Genomic DNA, 22500 nt, shown 5'->3' with positions numbered 1-22500 from the left:
ATCTGATTATCGTATTCTAATCATGTAAATTAGGTTAGCGGAAAACACACACACACACACACACACACACACACACACACACACACACACACACACACACACACACACACACACACACACACACACACACACACCCTTCTACTCTCTCACACACACACACACACACACACACCGTTCTACTCTCTCACACACACACACACACACACACACACACACACACACACTTCTACTCTCTCTCACACACACACACACACACACACACACACACACACACACACACACACACACACACACACACACACACACACACACACACACACACACAGACACACACACACACACACACACACACACTTTCACACACACACACACACACTCACACGCGCACCTGTACAGATGCCCTTAATTACCAGTATCCGTTCACCTGTGCGTTCCACTTCCTCTACACACACACACACACACACACACACACACACACACACACACACACACACACCTGTACGGCTTACTTTTTCACCTATAACTATGGTACACACCTGCAACTCAACACAGCCTTTCATTACACACCTTGGTGAATGAAGCATTGAACCAGGACTGCCGCACACCAACACACAACAGAAAGTAAATGTGTCACTCACACTCAGACACACACACTTAGAGACACACACACACACACACACACACACACACACACACACACACACATACACACACACAGGTAATGGACGGGCCTGTGATGTATCTCTGGATTGAACGCGGAAAATTGGCAATAGATGTGGCGGGATTTAGCGAGGATTCTCCAATAATCATGTCGACTAACAGCACAGATCCGTCAGAATAAATTGCCGAGTGTATGTTGGTGTCACGTGGCCCCTGGGGGTTGCTATTGCTAGTGTTAAGGGGACGCAGGGAGTGTTATGGGAGTTCTACAGGGGATAAGAGTGCGGCAGAAGTTTACTATGGGGGTGAGGGTTCGACATGCAAGGGTCGTGAATATGGGAGTGTAGAGGGGGACGAAGTATGTGTGTGGGTGTGTAGGTGTAGATGGAACGTGAAGCAAGGGAGGGGAATGTATGTAGCATGTGTGTGTGTAGTAAGGGCGAAGGAATGTGTATTGGTGTAAATGATGCAAGAACGAGAAAGGACCGTAAGCGCTGTGGAGAGAGAGGGGAAGATGTGGCGTGTAGAAGGATAGAAGGAGAAGGAAGAAGAGGAGGAGGAAGATGGAAGCGTTACGAATATGGGAGGATGAAGGGAAAAAGAGAGGGCATTGTGGATACAGGGAGGAGGGGAAAGGGAGGAAATGTGGACGGTGGATAGAGGGAGGAGGGGGAAAGGGAGGGAATGTGGAAGTCAACAAATGTTCTGTGGATTGGATCTGTGGAGGGTGATGCTGACATGTTATGAAAGGACGGACACGTGTATAAATTTGTCGTCTTTGTCACTGTCAGCCAGCATCCCTATCCCCCCCCCCTCGCCATCCCCTCCGCACGCCTGCCTGCCTGTCCTCCCATTGCTTTATTATCATCGCTACTGTGTTTGTTTGGATAGAATATTTAGTGTTGTTATTACTGTATATCTTTATCGTTAGAGTTTACAGTATTATTATGGGTGTTAATGTGCTTTGGCTTGCTGTTTATGGACACACACACACACACACACACACACACACACACACACACACACACACACACACACACACACACACACACACACACACACTAACTACAGCTCTATAGAAAAGCACTAACAAAACAGCACCTCCATTACATTAAAGTCATAACACTATTGTATCTTATTTTCCAACTATTTATTTTCACCTACCTTGACTCCCGCTTTATTTTCGTCCTAAGTATTTTTTTTTTTTTTCAGAGGAGGAGAACGTCGCCTTTTCTATCTCTTCCTCTTTGCTTGTGTGTCCTGTCAACAGCCCCCAGCCCTTCCTCCGCCTTTCCTCTCACCTCCATTGCTTTGCCCTTTCTCCTCATTACTATCATTACTTGAGTCCCTCCTTCAAAACAGATAATATTTACGTGTTCTAAATGGGTAATGTTCCTGGTGATGTTCCAGTGGTATGCTTTATTTACCCCTCCCCTTTCTCTCTCTCTCTCTCTCTCTCTCTCTCTCTCTCTCTCTCTCTCTCTCTCTCTCTCTCTCTCTCTCTCTCTGGTTTGTTTAGAAAGTGCTATTTTTTATGTTACAGTGAATGGTGAGGTTATCTGTTGTATACACACACACACACACACACACACACACACACACACACACACACATACATTACTGTCATTAGGATAAGTGACATCAATGCTCTTCACGATCCACTTGAAATAATGGGTGACTGATGTGATACAATAGCCTATCAACATTCTCTCTCTCTCTCTCTCTCTCTCTCTCTCTCTCTCTCTCTCTCTCTCTCTCTCTCTCTCTCTCTCTCTCTCTCTCTCTCTCCTTTCAAATAACACTCACGAGACAAAAAAAAAAAGTTAGCTTCATTATAATTTTTTTCTTTAATATCAAATCAGTGTTTTATAAAACCTGGATATTTTCTGCAATTTGGATTATTACGTCGAAGTGAGCGAGTGTTTTATAAGAGGAGTGCGGAACGAGTGTGAAACGAGTCCGTCATGGCTGTGGAATGGGTGTAACACAAAAGTAAATCGATGGAAGAGTGAGATAAAAAAAAAAGAATAACTAATGTGAAGCGAGAGTAACATGAGAGACGAATGCGAAACAAAAATAAAATAAGAGTAAAACAAACGTGAAATGAATGTAAAAATAGAGAGGAGTGTGAAATGAGGTTAAACTGAGTGTACAACATGAGAGAAAAGATTGTAATATGTGTGAAACGAGAGTATACACTTAATTAATGGCACGTATATATGTATGCATGTATGCATGTACATAAGGAGGGATTTAGGTTGTGATCTACATATAAATCATCTCTTTAGGATTTGCCCATACTGCTCTGCTCGGGAAGATAATAAACAACAAATCACAAGTGTACATGTCAAACGGATCAATCTCTCCAGTGCTGCTTCATAATTAATGTGAAAACAAGCTTCAGACCCCCTCATTTTAAGCCTCAGATTTTGTGTGAACACGGATTATGCGGTTTTACGCCAGATTGTGGAGTGAATAAATTAAGGGACGATTAATAATTCATGTCAGGTGTGCTCTTGGAAAACATGACGTGCACTATTACACTAATTTTAAAAAGAAAATTAATCCATGACACCACGCGAGGGGAAGAGAATAATATATTAATTTAAAAAGAACCATTATATATATATATATATATATATATATATATATATATATATATATATATATATATATATATATATATATATATATATATATATATATATATATATATATATATATATATATATATAATACACAAAAAAACTTCTCCATGTACACATAAAAATTTCTCATCAGTCAACTAGTGAAACAAACTCAGAAAAAAAAAAAATGGAAGGTACATGTACTTAATTAACAAAACAGCAAAAAAAGTCCCTTCATTTCCTTACCTTCGCCCTCATCTAAACATTAAAATTTACGTGTAAAGTCAACCAGTGAAGAAAACCGGAATGAAAAACACTGGTTAGGAACAAGTTCCATTTTTTAAGCAGTAAGTATTCCCTCCTGCCCTTTTCTCAACCTACTCCCTCATCTACACATAAAAATTTACGTATAAGTCATCTAACAAACAAAAACAAGAACGAAAAATGACGCCAGGAACGAACATGTACTCTAAAGAATAAACAAAAAAAAGTATTAAAAAACTCCCTTCATTTCCTCTCTCCACCACTCCTGCGTCCCTTAACCCTTTCAACACTCACGTCCAGAGTCACGCCGCCTCTCGGGAAGATGTGGTAGGGCGGCGTGTCTCGGGGAACGTAGCGGTAGAACTCCTCGTCATCCTTGAACCACTTCACGGAGTAGATGGAAGAGTTGCCGGGCTCGTAGTCACACCGCAGCTCCACCGTCTCCCCGCGGAGTTTGTAAGGCGGAATGACGGACTCTCGCAGACGAAGCCCCTCACTCGCTACTGCGGAAGATGAGGAGATTGAGATGTGCTGTGTTGTAATGGGAAAGAGGGAGGAGATTAAGACAGAGAGAGGCTGTGTTGTAAGGAGAAAGAGAGAAGAATGAGACTGAGAGGAGCTGTGATGTAAGGGGAAAGAGAGAGAAGACTGAGAATGAGGTGTGCTGTGTTGTAAGGGGATAAAGGGAGGAAATTAAGATTAAGATGTGGTGTGTTGTAAGGGGAGAGAGAAAAGAGAATGAGATTGACAGGTGCTATGTTGTAAGGGGAAAAAGAAAAGAGACTGAGACTGAGTTGTGCTGTGTGTGTGTGTGTGTGTGTGTGTGTGTGTGTGTGTGTGTGTGTGTGTGTGTGTGTATGGAGGAAAGGAAGGTGAAGATAATAAATGATTGATGATTTATGTGTTAAGGTTTGTGTGGATGACTGAAGGAAGATAAGAGACAGAGATATTAAAAGGCCGGCGTGTTACGAATTACGTGGTTGGCTCAAGGGAAGGTTCATAAATAGTGTGTTAAGATCCACGAAGATGTTTAAAGGAAAAGAGATACTAAAAGATACATAAGTGTTGCGCTTAAAGATTTACGGATAACTAAGTATCTGTTCTTACCTAAATTTTAAAGGAATTGAATCAAACTTGTTGGGTCCCTTATTTCAACAGCGTTCTATAATATGCGTAAGTGATTGTTTTCTGGTACGCATGGCTTATCTCAATAATACAATCAAAAAGTAAATTGCCCTGTCTAAAGGCTGAGTCTTCTTACGTTTCTCTTTGATCTTTCCTAATAATTTATATTCCGCTATGGACGCCCCGAGAATGTAAGATAAAGCATAATTAGTTTCCGTCTCTATAACAACAAGGAACCATGAGAGAGAGAGAGAGAGAGAGAGAGAGAGAGAGAGAGAGAGAGAGAGAGAGAGAGAGAGAGAGAGAGAGAGAGAGAGAGAGAGAGAGAGAGAGTTACTCATAAATCCTAACTTATATGTAAATAACTGTTGAGGGGAAGGGTGTTGATGCTCTCAGTATTAAACTGTACATATGTTTCTTGTTCACTTGTCCACCGCAATCCCCACTTGTGAAAGCGATTATAAACTTGTTTAGAGAGAGAGAGAGAGAGAGAGAGAGAGAGAGAGAGAGAGAGAGAGAGAGAGAGAGAGAGAGAGAGAGAGAGAGAGAGAATGTTACGCATCATAACTTTTACCTGAAACACACACACACACACACACACACACACACACACACACACACACGCGCACACACATACATGAGGCAGTAGGAGGAGGAGGAGGCAGTAGACACTTGCCGAAACGATAATTACTCCGAGTGAGGTCCAGAACACTGGATCTTGGTATACCGTGAACTTATCATTAAACCCAGCTGTGACCTCACTGAACGTTTCCCTTTGTCTCACAACACAGAGGGTCAGTCACAGCCTGCCCTTCAGAGACAACTCTCATTTTTCACAAAAAAACTCTTCACACACACTCTTCACTCAAAATTCAAAATCAATATGGCGACTCCTAAACCAGCCTCAGAGTCCCCATTTGGGGAGGGGACTACAAATACCCCCAGGTAGGACTGCTCTTCTGGTATCGACACCTCCTTCAACTTTTTCTACATTAACTTCTGCAACATTCGCGGTCTTAGATCTAATTTTCAATCTGTAGAACATCACCTCTCCTCTACTAAACCTGATCTTCTTTTCCTCACTGAAACATGTGCCTGAGGCAATAGGCAGTAGCCCCTTTTCTGTTCCCTCTTACTTTCTCTATCCTCATTTTCAGTCCAAATCTGGAAGTTGCGTCTATGTGCGCAACGACTTAACCTGCTTTTGTGCCCACGCTCTTTAATCTTCCGAGTTTCCCACCATCTGGCTACAACTACAGAATCTTGTGTGCAGCGAGACAAAGAGGTGTAAAACGAAGAGAAGAAGTAAGAACGAAAGAAGAAGTGAAGGAGAAGAAGAATGAAGGACGAGAAAGAAAAAAGCTAGAGTACAGACGTCAAACATACTATTAAGGGTGGCTGCCCGCTGCCCTGAGATTACCGTAAGAATCCCAGCCTCCATAGACTCTCTTTCCTAAATTAATTCATCCTATTTCTAAATGTCCCTTTTCATTGAGTCTCACACAGTTAATAGCAGAAAATAAAGTGACCAGTATCCACCTAGCCCCTATAAAGACAGGTGGCGGGCGGAGCGCGTGGGTGTATGTATGTCTGTCATCACCTCACTTCCCTCTCTTTGGACCTCCCGCACTTTTCCCCTGAGTTGGAGAGTGTTTGGCGCGCTTTTCCTATAGTCAGTCACTGTCTAGAGCTTACACATGATGCATGTCCTAAGGCAGGCAGTATTAGTTGGCAGAGACTGGGAAGGGAATACAGCTAGTCGGGGCAGTTGCTTTAAGGGGATAAGTGAGTAATTACCGGTTGTACGCTCCGGCTTAGCATAGGAGTCTCCGTAGCAATCCACCAGGAAGTGTAGTTGATTATAACGCCTTCCATATCCAAGGATGTGACTCCTCAGCTGCGTGTGTGTGCAGGCCGAGTTTTTACACAGTGAGAGGTGAATTGCCCTCTTTTGTGTTTGTGGGCACTTGTCTGTAGTCATGTCACTTGTTAGAGTGTTTTTTTGTTAAATGCTACTGCGTCAAGCTCCTAGAGAGTGACTGACCTGCAGAGGGCTTAAGTCAATAGGTGAGTGGTGAATTTTACTCCCTCCTCATGCCCTGCCAAGCTCTACCATCCAGGAGGTTGTAAATGACATGACTTGGCTAGAAGTTATAATATGCCATTGGACAGTGGGAAGAATCAATACATGGGCGGTTATCCAGAGTGGTTTTATACCTCGACCATATATGTATTGCTGCTTGTTATAATTGTTTCTTTCTAGACATGGTTGGGGATTCTTGCCCTGCTGGTGGAGTTTGTTGTAGTTGGTGTGAGTGGGTAAAACAGACTAGCAACCTCATTCGTTTAACCTGGTGTTAGGACCATTGGTAAGAAGGGTGCACGAGTCAAAAGTAGACCGTGCAACCCATGATAAGCCCTGCATCCAGTCACGTAGGAGATGACTTAGGGGGAGCTAGTCCAGATGCGCCACCTTTGTGAAGGGGCTGGAAATTGTGGTCGTAACAGAAATTGGCGACCTCGCCAGGATAGCTGGTAGTATCGTTGTCATGTGGGAGGAGACAGTTGTTTATTTGTTTCGTTGTCTTGTGTGTGCATACATTCAATTTATGCCATGAAGGGCAATGTTGGTAGCAGGGGTGACTCGCGACCTGAGTTCCCTGCCTCTGCTGGGAGCGGCAGTGAAGATTTAATCCAGTTCGTTGTGTGGACACCTAGTCCTACACATAATGCCCACGGACGTGTTAGCCCTACCCACAGCGTTGGTGGCTCCTCCACGACCGAAGGTATGTCTGAGAAGATGATATTTGAGTTGGAAATGAGAAGAATGGAGTTGGAGGAGGTTAGAGAAACTAAGAGGTTTGAGATGGAGGCAGAAAAGAAGGAGAAAGAGAGAGAGAGAGAGTGAGTTCAGAAAGCTGAGGAAAGGTGACTGAAGAATGAGAGGGCTAGAGAAGCCAGGAGGCTTGAAGCCGAGAGGGAAGCTTAGAGGCTTGAGGCCGAAGAGAAGGCCAGATTATTTGAGACCGAGGAGAGAGAAAGGCGAGAATGTATGAAAGAGAGGAGATTGAGAAGATTAGGACATTTGAGTTGGAGAAGACTCGAATGGAAGTTAATTCACCTCATGGCTTGAGGAGAGGAGGAGTTAAGGAGGATACTGTCGAAAGCTAGATGGTGAGGAGTTTGAAACTGAAACAATAATTTGATGAGAAAAAACAAATGGTTTAGGAGATTTGAGAAGAAGTTCTTAGAATTTGTTAGGCCTCAGGAAAGATGGGTTGGCTTGGTGGTTAATATGTTGAAGGGCAAGGCCTTGGAAGTGTATGATAGGATGTTAGTTGAGGATTTGGAAGATTATGAGAAGTTTATGGCTGACATCCTGAGAGCTTATGAGCTGCGGCCAGAGGCTTATAAGCTGCACTTCCGTGGAGGTAAGAAAAGGCCTATAGTGACTAGTATCTAGAATGTGCTCGCTACCTGGAGGAGACGTTTGAAAAGTGGATTGCTAGCGAGCAGGACACCTCTTACTGTGAGTTAAAGGAAGTCATAGTAAAGGAGCAGTTTATTAATGTGGCCGATAAGGAGTGCTGCTGCTATTCAGGGAGAAGAGGTTTAAGACCTTGAAAGAGACAGCCATGTGTGCGGATGACCACGTGTTGGCGCGCTGGCCTGTGCCACGGTGGATTGGTGGCACATCTGGCGGACTCAGTGATGTGTCTGGTGGGGCGGCCAGCACCAGTTTGTCTGGGAGTCCACGCTATAGTAGTGGCTTCAGTAATAAGTCTGGGTGAGTAAACCCCGTGGGTAATAAGTCTCCACCCAGCCCATGGCTGGCATGCAACACAGCACTCCCCATTACAGTATACAGCCGATGTGTCACTATTATAAAAATACTGGGCACTTTAAGTTTAACTGCCTTAAGTTAGTGTCTGCCACAGCTTCTAAGACTCACCAGAAGCTGGTAGCTTTGGTTGTGTCTAATGGCCATAACCAGGAGAGTGATAAAATCCGGCCTGTATTTGGTCTGAGGGTGGAAAGGCCATTCTGGCCGCCCCTTCATATGTGGTTACCTCACCGTCCCTTGTGAGGTTTGAGTTAGACTGGTGCCATTCATTTTTATACAAGGGCACTGTTGAGATTGCCAGGGTTATGTATCCCGTCACTGTTTTGAGAGACACAGCAGTGCAGCATTCGCTGTGCAGGAATTTGACCGGGAGGCGAGTTGCCTCCTGTCAGCCTGCGTGGCCCTGGAGAGCTTCGCTATGGCGGAGATGAAGCATTTTAGTGACCGCAAAGGCACAGGTGGCACTAGCGGAAGACCTGTCAGTGTCGGGGGTCAATCCTTCTAGGGAATGACCTGGTAGGGGGAAAGGTCTGGGTGCAGTCACCATCCGCGGATCCGGATGTGGAGGCTGCTCATGTTGCTGACTCTGTTGTTGCTGTTATTTGCTCTAAGACGAGGCGAACACCTCGGCGTTGGGTGGCCGCGGGATCTGTGACACCTCTGGTTTACTCCAACAAGGCAGGGCCACCACTACAGGAGTGCAGTATTGGTATTGATGCCGCAGTTGCTGAAGAGTGCCCAGAGGCCTGTCCTGCTGCTGGCAAGGGTTTGGATGAATCAGAGTCAGATTCGTCATTGAATCAGTGTGCTGGGGCTGACTGCAGAAGAGCAGAGGTGAAAGCACCTGATTTTGTAGAGAGTGTTGCCGAGGGTGAAGCTGGAGTGATGACTTTGGGTTGTTTGTTTGATGGCTTGCCTCACCCTGCGGAGTCTCTCGGGGTTGCCACTCAGAGGGAGTTGTCACCTGGTGTTGAGGCTGTAGGCGCCGGTACTCACTCTGGGCCCCAGCTAGCTGTGTCTGGTGTGTCAGAGGTCGCTGCCGAAAGCAGGGAGCAGGCTGCTCCCCTGCCGGGACCACGGTGGGTGTTTGCTCACATAGTGAGCCACCCATATTGGTAGCTGTTGATTGTACAGCCGCTAGTGTGCCCACGGAGGGTTCTGTCCCTCGGGGACGTATTGCCTCACTACTCGCCAAGACAGAGCTGGATAGCAAGGAAGAAGAGGGTCAAGCAGCGTGTGTCGAGAGTAACAATATTGTGGATAGCCGGCGGAGAGAGGAGGGCAGAGGTTTGTTGCTTCATTTTGATATGCCATCCACAGTTAAGGAGGCACGGGTGCTAGAAGCAAGTAGCGGCCTGGTGCTTGGTCGTTTTGGAGTCAGGGTGACTCGGGAGCGTTTGGCGCAGTTTTGGTGGTCAAAAGTGGCCCCATTTGCTGGGTGTAACCGCGTGTGTCAGGCTGGCAAGCATGATGACCCCTTGTCTGGGGTCTCTCTCCGTTGCACTATGGCCAGTGTTATTTCCCCTGGTGTGGGGATTGTTTGTAATGCTGCTCGTAGTAGCGGTGCAGCGTCGAGAGGCAACGCTAAGTGATGCTGCCGATGAGAGTTTGTTGCTTGCTGCTGAGAAGGCATCCTCAGTGTGTGTTGCTAGGGCCTCTGTTTGGCCGAGTTGCTGTTGACTGTCAGGTGCTGAGCCCAAGAAGCATAGTATGAGATGATGGATGTCGGCTTCCTCAAAGCGACAAGGTGTCGACAAGATGTCAGGTGTGATGAGATAGACTTGGCACACGGGAGCAGTTGCTAGGACCAGTGGGGCTGGTCCAGGGGTAAGTTGGCCAGGCTCATGTTGGAGCCATGGTTCATTGCTTTGTGATGGTCACGTGCGGGAGTTTGGCTTCGTGTTCAGGAATGTGTGCTGCCTCCTGAAAAGGAGCAGCCGTCAGCTCGCTGTGGCGATACCTTAGTCATCGAGGGGCTGGCAGGAGGAGTGAAGTGTGATAGTAGTGTTGCATCTGAGAGTGATTGGTTGGTTGTGTTACACGAGAAGGAGTATATTGTTTAGATGAGAGGCCCAAGGGCGCCTTTTATTTTTGCCAAGGAAGTGGCATTTTTGTTTTATCAATTTTATGGGTGTGGCACGGAGGCTCCATGGAGCCAAGAGCGAGCAAGTGGGAAGATGTTGTGGGCTGTGGGGGCCCAGAGGTGAGACTGATGTGTTCTCCAGAGAGGAGATTTAAGCAAGCTAGTGCGAGTGATGTGGGCAGTAAAGGCCTGAGGGAAAGTTTTGTTTGGCCGGGAAGTATTTTGCCTGGCCTTCCCGTGATGATGATGCACCAGGAGACTACGGTCCCGGGTGGGCTCATTGTGTGTCGCAAGGAGGCAAGGATGTCATTGTTGCATGGTGACTCTGAAGTTTGTATAGTATGGAAGAGAAGATACAGAGGAAATATGTTGTGTAGTAGAGAGAGGAGGAGAGGTGAGAGTAGATGGACAAGTTATGAAGGCAGAGGACCGAGGAGACGACAGAGATGGAGGAGAAGTGATCAGGCACAGGAGACGTTGGAGCAGCCGTAGCTGCTGGAGAAAAGAAATGACTAAGATACCCTGCAAACTAAAATTGCACGCTGATATAACCATAAAGACCATAGGTCGTGGCATTTAGTCAGAGACGATTCTCAGAGGAGGAGGAGGAGGAGAAAGAAGAAATGGTAGTCTGAGTTGGAGGGCCAAGTGGGAGCCCTATTATTTCTAATTGTGCAGTAATTATTCATGTCAGTGCTGTAGTAGTCTTTGATATTTTGTGATGAATATACGCCCCTTGTTGGAATCTAATGATTAGTTATCTGTTGATTTTGAATTTCTGGTTTGTTCATAAAACTTTGGTAAGGTTTGGTATATCTTCCGAAAATTTTAGTTTATGAAGAGACATGTTATGTGCAGCGAGATAAAGCGATGTATAGCGAAGAGAAGATTTAAGAACGAAAGAAGAAGTGAGGGAGAAGAATGAGAGAGAGAGAGAGAGAGAGAGAGAGAGAGAGAGAGAGAGAGAGAGAGAGAGAGAGAGAGAGAGAGAGAGAGAGAGAGTACAGACGACAGATGTACAATTAATTATGGGTGGCCACTCGCTGCCCTGAGATTACTGAAAAAATCCCCGCGCCCATAGGCTCTCTTTCCCAAATTAATTTACCCTATTTCTAAATGTCCCTTATGATTGAGTCGTTAATAGCAGAAGACTTGCCCTTGAAGGTAAAGTGATCAGTATTCACCTAGCCTCTATAGCTTAGTCGTTAGAATTGTAAGAAATGAAGTATTTTTATTCATCCAAGCACGAGCTGAGAGAGAGATGGCGGGTGGAGCGCGTGGGTGTATGTATGTATGTATGTCACCACCCCACCTCCTTGTCTTGTACTCCAGCCGAGTGGGAGAGTGTTTGGCGCGCTTTTCCCACACTGTCCAGAGCTTACACGGTTTGCATGTTCTAAGGAAGGTAGTATTAGTTGGCAGAGACTGAAAAGGGAATACAGCTAGTCGGGGCAGTTGCTTTAAGGGAATAAGTGAGTAATTACCAGCCGTACATCCCGGCCTATCTAAGCTGTCTAGATGTGTCCATATTAATCTTCCAGGAAGTGTAGCTGATTATAATGCCTTTCATATCCAGTGATGTGACTCCTCGGCTGCGTGTGTGTGCTGGCCGAGTTATTATATATAGAGAGGTGAATTACCCTCCTTTGTGTTTGTGGGCACTTGCCTGTAGTTGAGTCACCTATTAGAGTACTTATTTGTTAAATGCTACTGCGTCAGGCTCCTAGAGGATGCTTGATCTGTAGAGGACTTAAGTGAATAGCTGAGTGGTGAATTTTATTCCCTCTTCCAGAAGCCGTCCAGGAGGTAGCAAATGACACGACTTGGCTAGAGGCTATAATATGCTGTTGGACAGTGGGAGGAGTCAATATGTGGGCGATTGTCCAGAGGGGTTTTATACCTCGACCATATATGTGCTGTTGCTCATTATAATTCTTTCTTTCTAGACGTGGTTGGCGATTCTTGCCCTGCTGGTGGAGTTTGTTGTAGTTAATGTATTCCCCTTGTCTGAGGGTGGGTAAAACAGGCTGGCGATGTCATTCGTCTAACCTGGTGTTAGGACCGTTGGGTGCATGAGTCAAAAGTGGACCATGTAACCCATATTAAGCCCTGCAATTAGTTACGTAAGAGGTGATTTGAGGGTAGCTAGTCCAGGTGCGCCAGCTTTGTGAAGGGCCTGGAAATTGTGGTTGTAATGAGAATCACTCTCAAACTAAATATTTGTGCTGTATACCTCTCACCTAACTCCTCTGGCCATGAGAAATTCTTTGACTACTTAATTTCCAAAGTGGAGCATATTCTCTCTTCCCTTTTGCAGCGATCTCCATTCTTAATTATTTTAATGTTCACCACGAGCTTTTGCTTTCCTTCCCCTCCACTGACCATCCTGGTGAACTAGCCTTTAACTTTGCTATACTCCACGACCTAGAGCAACTGGTACAACATCTTACTCGTATTCCTGACCGTTTTGGAGATACGCCCAATATTCTTGACCTTTTCCTAACCTCTAATCCTCCTGCTTATGTTGTTACCCTATCTTTTCCGTTGGGCTCCTCCAATCACAATCTCATATCTGTATCTTGTCCTATCGCTCCAATCCCTCTTCAGGATCCCTTCTTCAGGATCGGAGGTGCCTCTGGCGTTTTGCCTCTGCTAACTGCGGGGACCTGAGGAGGTATTATGGTGATTTTCCTTGAAATGACTACTGTTTCTGTGTTACAGAACCGTCTCTGTGTGCTGAGCGCATAACAGAGGTGACAGTGTCTGGCATGGAGGCGTACATTCCTCACTTTTTCTCTCGACCTAAACCTTCCAAACCTTGGTTTAACATAGCCTCTTCTCGTGCTATGTATGATAGAAAGGTGGCCCACAAATGGTACTTGAGCCTTCCATCACCTGAATCTTATGTACTTTATATTCCTGCCCAGAACTAAGCCAAGTCTGTTCTCCAAGTAGCCAAAAACTCCTTCATTAATATAAAGTGTCAATATTTTCAAAGATCTAACTCCCTTCGTGACTTCTGGCACCTAGTCAAAAACATCTCCAATAACTTTCCATCCTTTATATCAACTTGATGGTACCATTGCCATCTCATCTATTTCTAAAACTGAACTCTTCGCTCAACCTTTGCTAAAAACTCTACCTTGGATGATCCAGGGCTTGTTCTTCCCTCTCCTCTACTCTCTGCTACCTCTATTCTAATGCTACCCATTAAAATCCTTCGCAGTGATGCTTTCAGTGCCCTTGGTGGTCTAAACCCTCGAAAGGCTTATGGGCCTGATGGGATCCCTTCTATTGTAGTCCGAAACTGTGCCTCTGTGCTTGCACCTTGTCTAGTCAAACTCTTTCAACTCTGTCTATCAACATTTGCCAGTCCTTCCTGCTGGAAGTTTGCCTACATTCAGCCTGTTAATTTTCTGCCTATCTTAAGTTATTTAATCTATCCTCAACAGGAAGATTCTTAAGCATCTATCACTTCACAACCTTCTATTTGATCGCCGGTATGGTTTCTATCAAGGCCACTCTACTGGTGATCTTCTGGCTTTCCTTACTGAGTCTTGGTCATTCTCTTTTAGAGATTATGGTGAAACTTTTGCTGTTTCCTTAGACATATCAAAAGCTTTTGATAGAATATGGCACAAGGCTTTGATTTCCGAATTACCCTCCTACAGCTTCTATCCTTCTCTCTGTAACATCATCTGAAGTTTCCTTTATGACCGTTTTAGTGCTGCTGTGGTAGACGGTCACTGTTCTTCTGCTAAATCCACTTACAGTAGTTTTACTCAGGGTTCTGTCCTGTCACCCACTCTCTTCTTACAATTAATCAATAATCTTCTAAACCAAACTTCTTGTCCTATCCACTTCTACGCTGATGATACCACCCTGCACTTTTCCACGTCTTTTTTATAGATGTCCAACCCTTCAAGAAGTAAACAGTTCATGCAGGGAAGCCACAGAGCGCCTCAAAAACTCAATTCCTCCATCTATCAACTCAACATAACCTTCCAGACAACTATTCCCTCTTCTTCAATGACACCCCCTTCTCTACACTGAACATTCTCGGACTGTCTTTTACTTATAATCTAAACTGAAAACTTCATATCTCATCTCTAACTAAAACAGCTTATATGAAGTTAGGCGTTCTGAGTCGTCTCCATCAGTTTTTCTCATACCCCCAGCTGCGTGATCTCTCTAAAATTTCTGTTTGGGGCAGAGCAAACTTAGGATTGCTCAAATACCTCAAAAACTCAATTCCTCCATCTATCAACTCGATACAACCTTCCAGACAACTATTCCCTCTTCTCCAATGACACTCAACTGTCCCCCTTCTCTATACTGAACATCCTCGGTCTGTCCTTTACTTATAATCTAAACTGGAAACTTCACATCTTATCTCTAACTAAAACAGCTCATATGATGTTAGGCGTTCTGAGTCGTCTCCATCAGTTTTTCTTACACCCCCAGCTGCTAACTCTGTACAGGGGCTTTATCCGTTCATGAATGGAATATGTTTCACATGTATGAGGGTGTTCACTCATACCGCTCATCTAGACAGCGTGTAATCAAACGCTTTTCTTCTAATCAACTCCTCTCCTCCGAGTGACTCCCTTCATCCTGTTTTTCATCGCCGCAGTGTTGCATCTCTTGCTATTTTCTACTGCTATTTTCATGCTAACTTCTCTTCTGATTTTGCTAACTGCATGCCTCCCCTCCTACCGCGGCCTAGCTGCTCAAGACTTTCTTCTTTCACTCGTCCCTATTCTGTCCACCTCTCTAATGGTAGAGTTAACCAGTATTCTCTGTCATTCATCCCTTTCTTTGCTAAACTTTGGACTTCCCTGCCTGCTTATATATTTCCTCCTTCCTATGACTTGAATTTTTTCAAGCAGGGGTTCAAGACACTTATCCTTCAATTTTCGATAATTCTCTTGACATCTCCTTTGGGACTGGCACCTCGGTGGGATTTTTTTTTTCCTCTTTTTTGTTTCTCTTGGCTAGTGAGCCTCTTACATAACACACACACACACACACACACACACACACTAATACCACACCTTGACCCACGTACGTCCATAAAACACTAAAGCTACAAGTTATTTTTCTTTATGGAAACAAGAAAACAAATGATGATGCTGGCTGCAGAATGAGTTATGAAGTCTTTGTACGTACATTTACTGCCTACGCTGCTTGACTATTCCCCTTTAGTTTCTATCAAGACGTGGGCGAGAGTGCACTTAATTGGGTCAAGCAGGAACGCTGAAAAGAAGCCGCTTTGCATGAAATTTTCCCTCCTGCGACTGATGAGTTCATGACAAAACCTTGTGAACCGGGGCGTGGGGAGGCAATGCGCGAGGACCTGCAGGATATATGAAAAAAATTTGCATTGAAAAAAAAAAAAAAAGGGAGGGACGTAATATCAGAAGAATGTTAAAAGCCGCGGCCGTTCAAAGGGAGGAAACGTGTAGGGAAAGTAAAGCCAAAACATATTATAAAGGGAGGGAGAGAGGGAAAGAGAGGGTAGAGGGGAAAGAGAAGGGATGTGGAAAAAAGGCGCAAAGAAAAGGTACGAAAGGAGGAGTAAAGGAAGACTAGAGAGTGACAAAAAATGAAAGGGTAAAAGTAAAAGTGAGGTAAAGAAAGACAGCAGAAAAAGAAGAGGTGGAAAAGAAAAAAAAGAAGGTTGAAAGGAAAATGAAGAAGGGAAAAGGAGCGCAAAAGGAAAACTAGAAAGGAAAATGGAATTAAAAGAGCGAAAGGAAAAAAAGGAGGATAACAGACATATTTTTTTTAGAAAGTTACAAAAAAATCACAAAATACATAAGGAAGAAATGGGAGAGAATAATGATACGAAATATAAAAGTGAAAGTTAGATAAACACAATAAAATGACAATAACAAAGTAAATTACAAAAGAAACTAAAACTTCAGACGAAAAGGAGAAAGAAAGAAAGAAAGAAGGAAAAAAGAAAGGAAGGAAGGAAGAACAGGATGAGAGATATTTGTATAAAAGAAAAAGAAGAAAGAGACGGAAGGAAGAAGGATGAGAGGTCACACACACACACACACACACACACACACACACACACACACACACACACACACACACACACCGGTGATACAGGTGGTGGCTTCTTCCCTCCAGCTTGAGATATTACATACATTATGGAACGTTGCCACCTCCTCCCCCTTTCCCCTCCTCCCACGCCTCTCGCTTCCTTCCTCGTCAACGAGGCGCTTCCAAAACTATAAAACAGTGTCTCAAAGTCTCGAAAACAATACAAAACAGCGTCCCCTTCATTGAGAGAGAGAGAGAGAGAGAGAGAGAGAGAGAGAGAGAGAGAGAGAGAGAGAGAGAGAGAGAGAGAGAGAGAATGGTACAGAATGATATGCTGAAGTAAGATTAAAAGAAGAGGATGATGATGATGATGATGATGATGATGATGATGATGATGATGTAGAGGAGGAGGAGGAGGAGGAGGAGGAGGAGGAGGACTAGAACAACAACAACAACAACAACAAAAACAAAAACAACAACGAGAGAGAGAGAGAGAGAGAGAGAGAGAGAGAGAGAGAGAGAGAGAGAGAGAGAGAGAGAGAGAGAGAGAGAGAGAGAGAGAGAGAGAAAGACGGACAGGTAAGAAACACGTACACACCACAAAAAAAAACACACACACAAAAAAAAAAAAAAACAGAAACACGACAAACATCAGCAGAAATATAAGAGACTTAAAGAACAGAGAAAAGAGACGGAGATATTTGGAAATAATTGGGGCCAGGTGTAGGCAATTCTCTCACCTGAACGACACCTCAGACTGCCACTTATGAGGCTTATGACAACACACTTACCGCATACATAAGCAGGAACACAAAGGAACACAAGGGAAGAACAAACACTAACATTCTCGTGAACTTGACGGGTCTCTGTTTTTTGCTAAATTACGTTGCCAATTTTAAAGTAAAAGATGGAGGATAATGAAGGCGATGGAGGAAGGAAGAGAGGGTGGGTGTATGGATGGAAAGAAGGAAAAATAAGAGGAAAAAGGGAAGGAGGGATAAATGGATAGACTGAAAGAAGTAAAAGGGAAATAAAAGAAGTGAAGATGAGAAATAATATAAGATGTCATGAATTTAGAAGGAGAGGAGAAAAGAAGGAAAAAAGGAAACATGAATGAAAAGCAAATGAAAGCAAAGAAAGAAAGTAGAGAAGGAGGAAGGAAGTATGGAAGGAAAGTAGGAATTATAAGAGGAAAGATGAAAGGAGAAAGAGAAAGAAAAAAAGGAAGGAGGTATAAAAGGAAAGATAGAAAGAACCAACAGAGGAATAAGTCAAGAAATGAAAAAGGAGAGAAAGAACAAAAGATGACATAAATTTAAAAGGAAATTTAGAAAGGATGGAAGAAATGAAAGGAAAGTAACACGAAAGGAAACCAGAGAAAGAAACAATGAAACATCTAAGGAAAAAAAGTGAGAAAAAGGAGGAACAAAGGAGAAATGAAGAAAAAAAGGAATGAATAAAGGAAAGGAAAAAGGAAAAAAAGCGACAAGTGGTAATCTGTTGAGTAAATGAAAGAAGGAAGATTAAAAAAGGTAGAAACAATGGAAAATAAACAAAAGAAAGGGGAACAGGTAGAATGTAAACAATGTATATCGGAGGTTGAAAAGTAAGGAAAATAAGGAAGAAAGGAGAAGGATTATTAATGAAAATATCAACGTTAGAGAGAGAGAGAGAGAGAGAGAGAGAGAGAGAGAGAGAGAGAGAGAGAGAGAGAGAGAGAGAGAGAGAGAGAGAGAGAGAGAGAGAGAGAGAGAGAGAGAGAGAGAGAGAGAGAGAGAGAGAGAGAGAGAGAGAGAGAGAGAGAGAGAGAGAGAGAGAGAGAGAGAGAGAGAGAGAGAGAGAGAGAGAGAGAGAGAGAGAGAGAGAGAGAGAGAGAGAGAGAGAGAGAGAGAGAAAACAATAGCAACTTTGTTTTTCCTCAGATTAGAAAAAAATGGAATGACATTTAAGCTCTCTCTCTCTCTCTCTCTCTCTCTCTCTCTCTCTCTCTCTCTCTCTCTCTCTCTCTCTCTCTCTCTCTCTCTCTCTCTCTCTCTCTCTCTCTCTCTCTCTCAATGTAGACTGAGAGGATAGCCGATCATTTTAACAGAACACCATCAACACATAATGAGGTTAAGTGTTTCTCTCTCTCTCTCTCTCTCTCTCTCTCTCTCTCTCTCTCTCTCTCTCTCTCTCTCTCTCTCTCTGACTCACAAAACTGCCGTCAACGTGCACACACACACACACACACACACACACACACACACACACACACACACACAATTCAAACTAGGAGTCAAGGAAGGTACTTGTAGACTCAGATCAAACAGAAGAACACAACACGAAACTCCTGAACTCCCTGAGGAGGAGGAGGAGGAGGAAGAGGAAGAGGAGGAGGAGGAAGAACACAAAGAAGAGGAAGAGAAGGAGGAGGAGCACAAGGAGGTGTCTTAACCAATACTCGAGGCGTACAGGTGAAAGCCTTAAGGGAGGGAGTGGAGAGCAGTGTTGAGAGGAGACTATATCAACAGAGAGGCGCTGCAGGTGGCAAGGCAAGTCTTAAGGGTGAAGATGCGTGAGGACAGGAGGAAGAACTGGTGTAGGGAAGTAAAGAAAGTGAGGAGAGGAGTTGATGTGAGAAGAGGATTTGATGGAGATAAGGAAATAAGTTGAAGAAGAGAAAGACTGAGTACTGGAGTAAGAAACGCTAAATGAAGGACAAGTCAGGAGAAAAAGACACATTAATTCAGGGACAAGAAACTGATGGAGGTAAAAATGATGGAATTGAAGGAAAGGAAAATGGTGAGGGAATAGAAGCAAAATGAGACAGAAAGAAGCAGGGAGGGACATAGGAAACTTAGAGAAAGAGGACGTAGTTCGGCGAAAGGAATAAAGATAAGAAAACAAGGTTTAAAGATAAGCAAATTAGGAGAGAGGGAGGGAAAGAGATTTTGAAGTAGGGAAGGGAGGCTGCAAGAGAAAGAAAGGGTTGAAGGAGAAAGAAGTGGTTGATGGGAAGGTTTAAGAGAGGCTAGATGAGGCACCAGAAGAGATTGTAGGAAGAAGAGCAGGTTTATGGAGCAGGATGTAAAAATTTGCGCCAGAATAAAAGGGAGACGTGGTGGGAAGGAATGAGAAAAGAGCAATGTTGGTAAGAGAGAAAATAAAAATGATACTGTTGCAGAGAAGTTAAAATGGACAGAGGAAGAAGTAAAATGTAGGAAAAAGGAAATGGGGGAAAAGAGGATTAGGAAGGAAAAGCAGTAAATGAAAAATGTGTGACTGTACTACCTTTGTTTTCTGCGAGAATGTCTCTCTCTCTCTCTCTCTCTCTCTCTCTCTCTCTCTCTCTCTCTCTCTCTCTCTCTCTCTCTCTCTCTCTCTCTCTCTCTCTCTCTCTCTCTCTCTCTCTCTCTCTCTCTTTTAACTCTAAACTGACCCTGCGATCTTCTCTCAGTCAATCACATACAATACAAAGAAAAGAATGCATTCATAAAAAAGGCAACAATAAAAAAGGAAGAATGACGCAGCACCGGAACACTTCTTTCATCTCATAACTGGCCGTGCGCAAAATTGTTAAGAGCAAAGAAATTCTCAAAATTTTTCACGTTGCTTTTGATGACATGGATTATTGACTGCTGCAGAAGGGAGGAGGAGGAGGAGGAGGAGGAGGAGGAGGAGGAGGAGGAGGACCCTCGATTTGTATCTCTTCATTCCGCTTTGTTTTAATCTTTTCCAGGCCTTTTCCTTTATCTTCCTTTTATCCTTCCGTGTACTCTTTTTATGCGTTACGCGTGACGTGCATCCTTTCCCCACAGGCCATCTAACAATACTGAGGCAAAACTGTTGGTGAGCTGACTATATAACCGGCAAAATGGAGACCCTGACCCATGATACCACACCTGAACGGAAAAATTAAGACAGGTAACTTATTGTGATACCAACTGTGTGTGTGTGTGTGTGTGTGTGTGTGTGTGTGTGTGTGTGTGTGTGTGTGTGTGTGTGTGTGTGTGTGTGTGTGTGTGTGTGTGTGTGTATTCGTGTCTCTTTAAAGCTTTGGGGACTGGAGTCGTTGGGGGTGTGTTCGTTTTAATATTCACTTTGATGCATCGTTCTGTTCCCCTTTATGAGTCACCCTCTACGCTAAGGATCCCCGAGTACGGTCATTCCATCGCGGCAACCCACGCACGGACACTCACGACGTTCAGCTCAAAGAGAGGATAAGTAGTGGTAATGCTGGCCAGGCGAGGGGGCTATTTTTATGTCAGCGAACCTATCTACTAGTGTCCATTTGACTTTTGCGTGGAGAGAGAGAGAGAGAGAGAGAGAGAGAGAGAGAGAGAGAGAGAGAGAGAGAGAGAGAGAGAGAGAGAGAGAGAGAGAGAGAGAGAGAGAGAGAGAGAGAGAGAGAGAGAGAGAGTCTGATTATGCTACAGTGAGATTATTCATTATAAACTACATTCTCCCTTAATATATTAGGGCAATCATTTAAACATGAAGATCATCTAAATCGCAAATTCACTAACGTGAACATAATTACGACGAACTTTAATGCATGAGATCCACAGAGCAGCCTTGGCCGGGAAAAGAAATACGTTTAATTATAGTCATCCACGATTGTTACTCCTTATTTTTCTCTTACGCCCCTTCCTCTTTCTTATTTCGTTTCTCCTCGTTGCATTATGCATGTTGCTCTTGTAGGGAATAATGAAAAGTGAAGTAAATTACAAGAATGAGAGAGAGAGAGAGAGAGAGAGAGAGAGAGAGAGAGAGAGAGAGAGAGAGAGAGAGAGAGAGAGAGAGAGAGAGAGAGAGAGAGGATGAGAGAAAGATATCCAAAAACAATGTGAATTCAAAAAGACTCAGGTAGAGAATTAAAGCCACGCCCTTTTTTTGATCCTGCACACAAAGTCCTTTCCTCCGGGGCTCTGCAATGCCTGTCCCTGTGCCCCTGCTTCCCCTGCCTCCCGCCGCCCCGCACTGGTGTCTGTTAGGAAGATCTCGTGGTTATTTTACTGCACAGGTAAGATCCTCACCTCCCTCTCTCTCTCTCTCTCTCTCTCTCTCTCTCTCTCTCTCTCTCTCTCTCTCTCTCTCTCTCTCTTCATCTCGTAACTTCTTTCTTACTTTGTTTTTTTGCCTGTCTGCTTCCTGAAGACCTAAAAATACTGGTGATAATATATTCTTACTGCTTTTCTTTTTATTTACTACGAATAGAGGCTAAAGCTAATGTTTGGGCTCCAGGACACGTAGGAGTGAAACAGAAGTCACTGAGACACAGAAGTCTAATTTTTACCTGGCATTGATAGACATGAGGGGCAATCATTTGCGTACAGTACCGCCATCTTCTCTCTGTAGGTTAGGATGCTGCGTAATTTCTACTATTCAGTTCACCATTGTATTTCTTATTTTTTTTAAGGTATCGCTATTGTGTGTGTGTGTGTGTGTGTGTGTGTGTGTGTGTGTGTGTGTGTGTGTGTGTGTGTGTGTGTGTGTGTGTGTGTGTGTGTGTGTGTGTGTGTTTAAAAGTCAGGATTAGTTTTCAGTGATTTGGACTGAGTTCAATTTTCATGGCCGTGATTTTTTTTCTCTCTCTCTCTCTCTCTCTCTCTCTCTCTCTCTCTCTCTCTCTCTCTCTCTCTCTCTCTCTCTCTCTCATACACGACTGTTATCATTGTTATCACGCAGGATGAAATGCTGCTGATATTTAAAAAGGAAAGTTCTTCCATACCACTTGTTGGGTACCATGGAAGACCGATGGCATTACCTCCAAAAGAACGCACAACAACGTGAGATCTTCATCGAGCTCCTTGTTACTCCAGTGCGAAAACATGGTAACTCCTACGACCTTCAATGTCCTAATG

At 43.9% G+C, this 22500-nt stretch overlaps 1 protein-coding gene across 4 annotated transcripts in view; it reads right to left on the bottom strand.

Annotated features, from left to right (window-relative positions):
* LOC135106398 (uncharacterized) overlaps positions 1 to 22500 on the bottom strand; it is a 294459-nt gene that overhangs the window by 69196 nt on the left and 202763 nt on the right. For all 4 annotated transcript variants that reach the window (XM_064015380.1, XM_064015381.1, XM_064015378.1 and 1 more), the window contains one exon: positions 3846 to 4054. In XM_064015380.1, the coding sequence (XP_063871450.1) occupies positions 3846 to 4054 (209 nt within the window). The remainder of the gene's footprint in view (positions 1 to 3845; positions 4055 to 22500) is intronic.

The sequence above is a fragment of the Scylla paramamosain genome, chromosome 13 (assembly GCF_035594125.1).
Source record: "Scylla paramamosain isolate STU-SP2022 chromosome 13, ASM3559412v1, whole genome shotgun sequence".
Lineage (NCBI taxonomy): Eukaryota > Metazoa > Arthropoda > Malacostraca > Decapoda > Portunidae > Scylla > Scylla paramamosain.
Note: the sequence above shows the minus strand (reverse complement) of the source record. Positions and strands in the feature narration are given on the sequence as shown.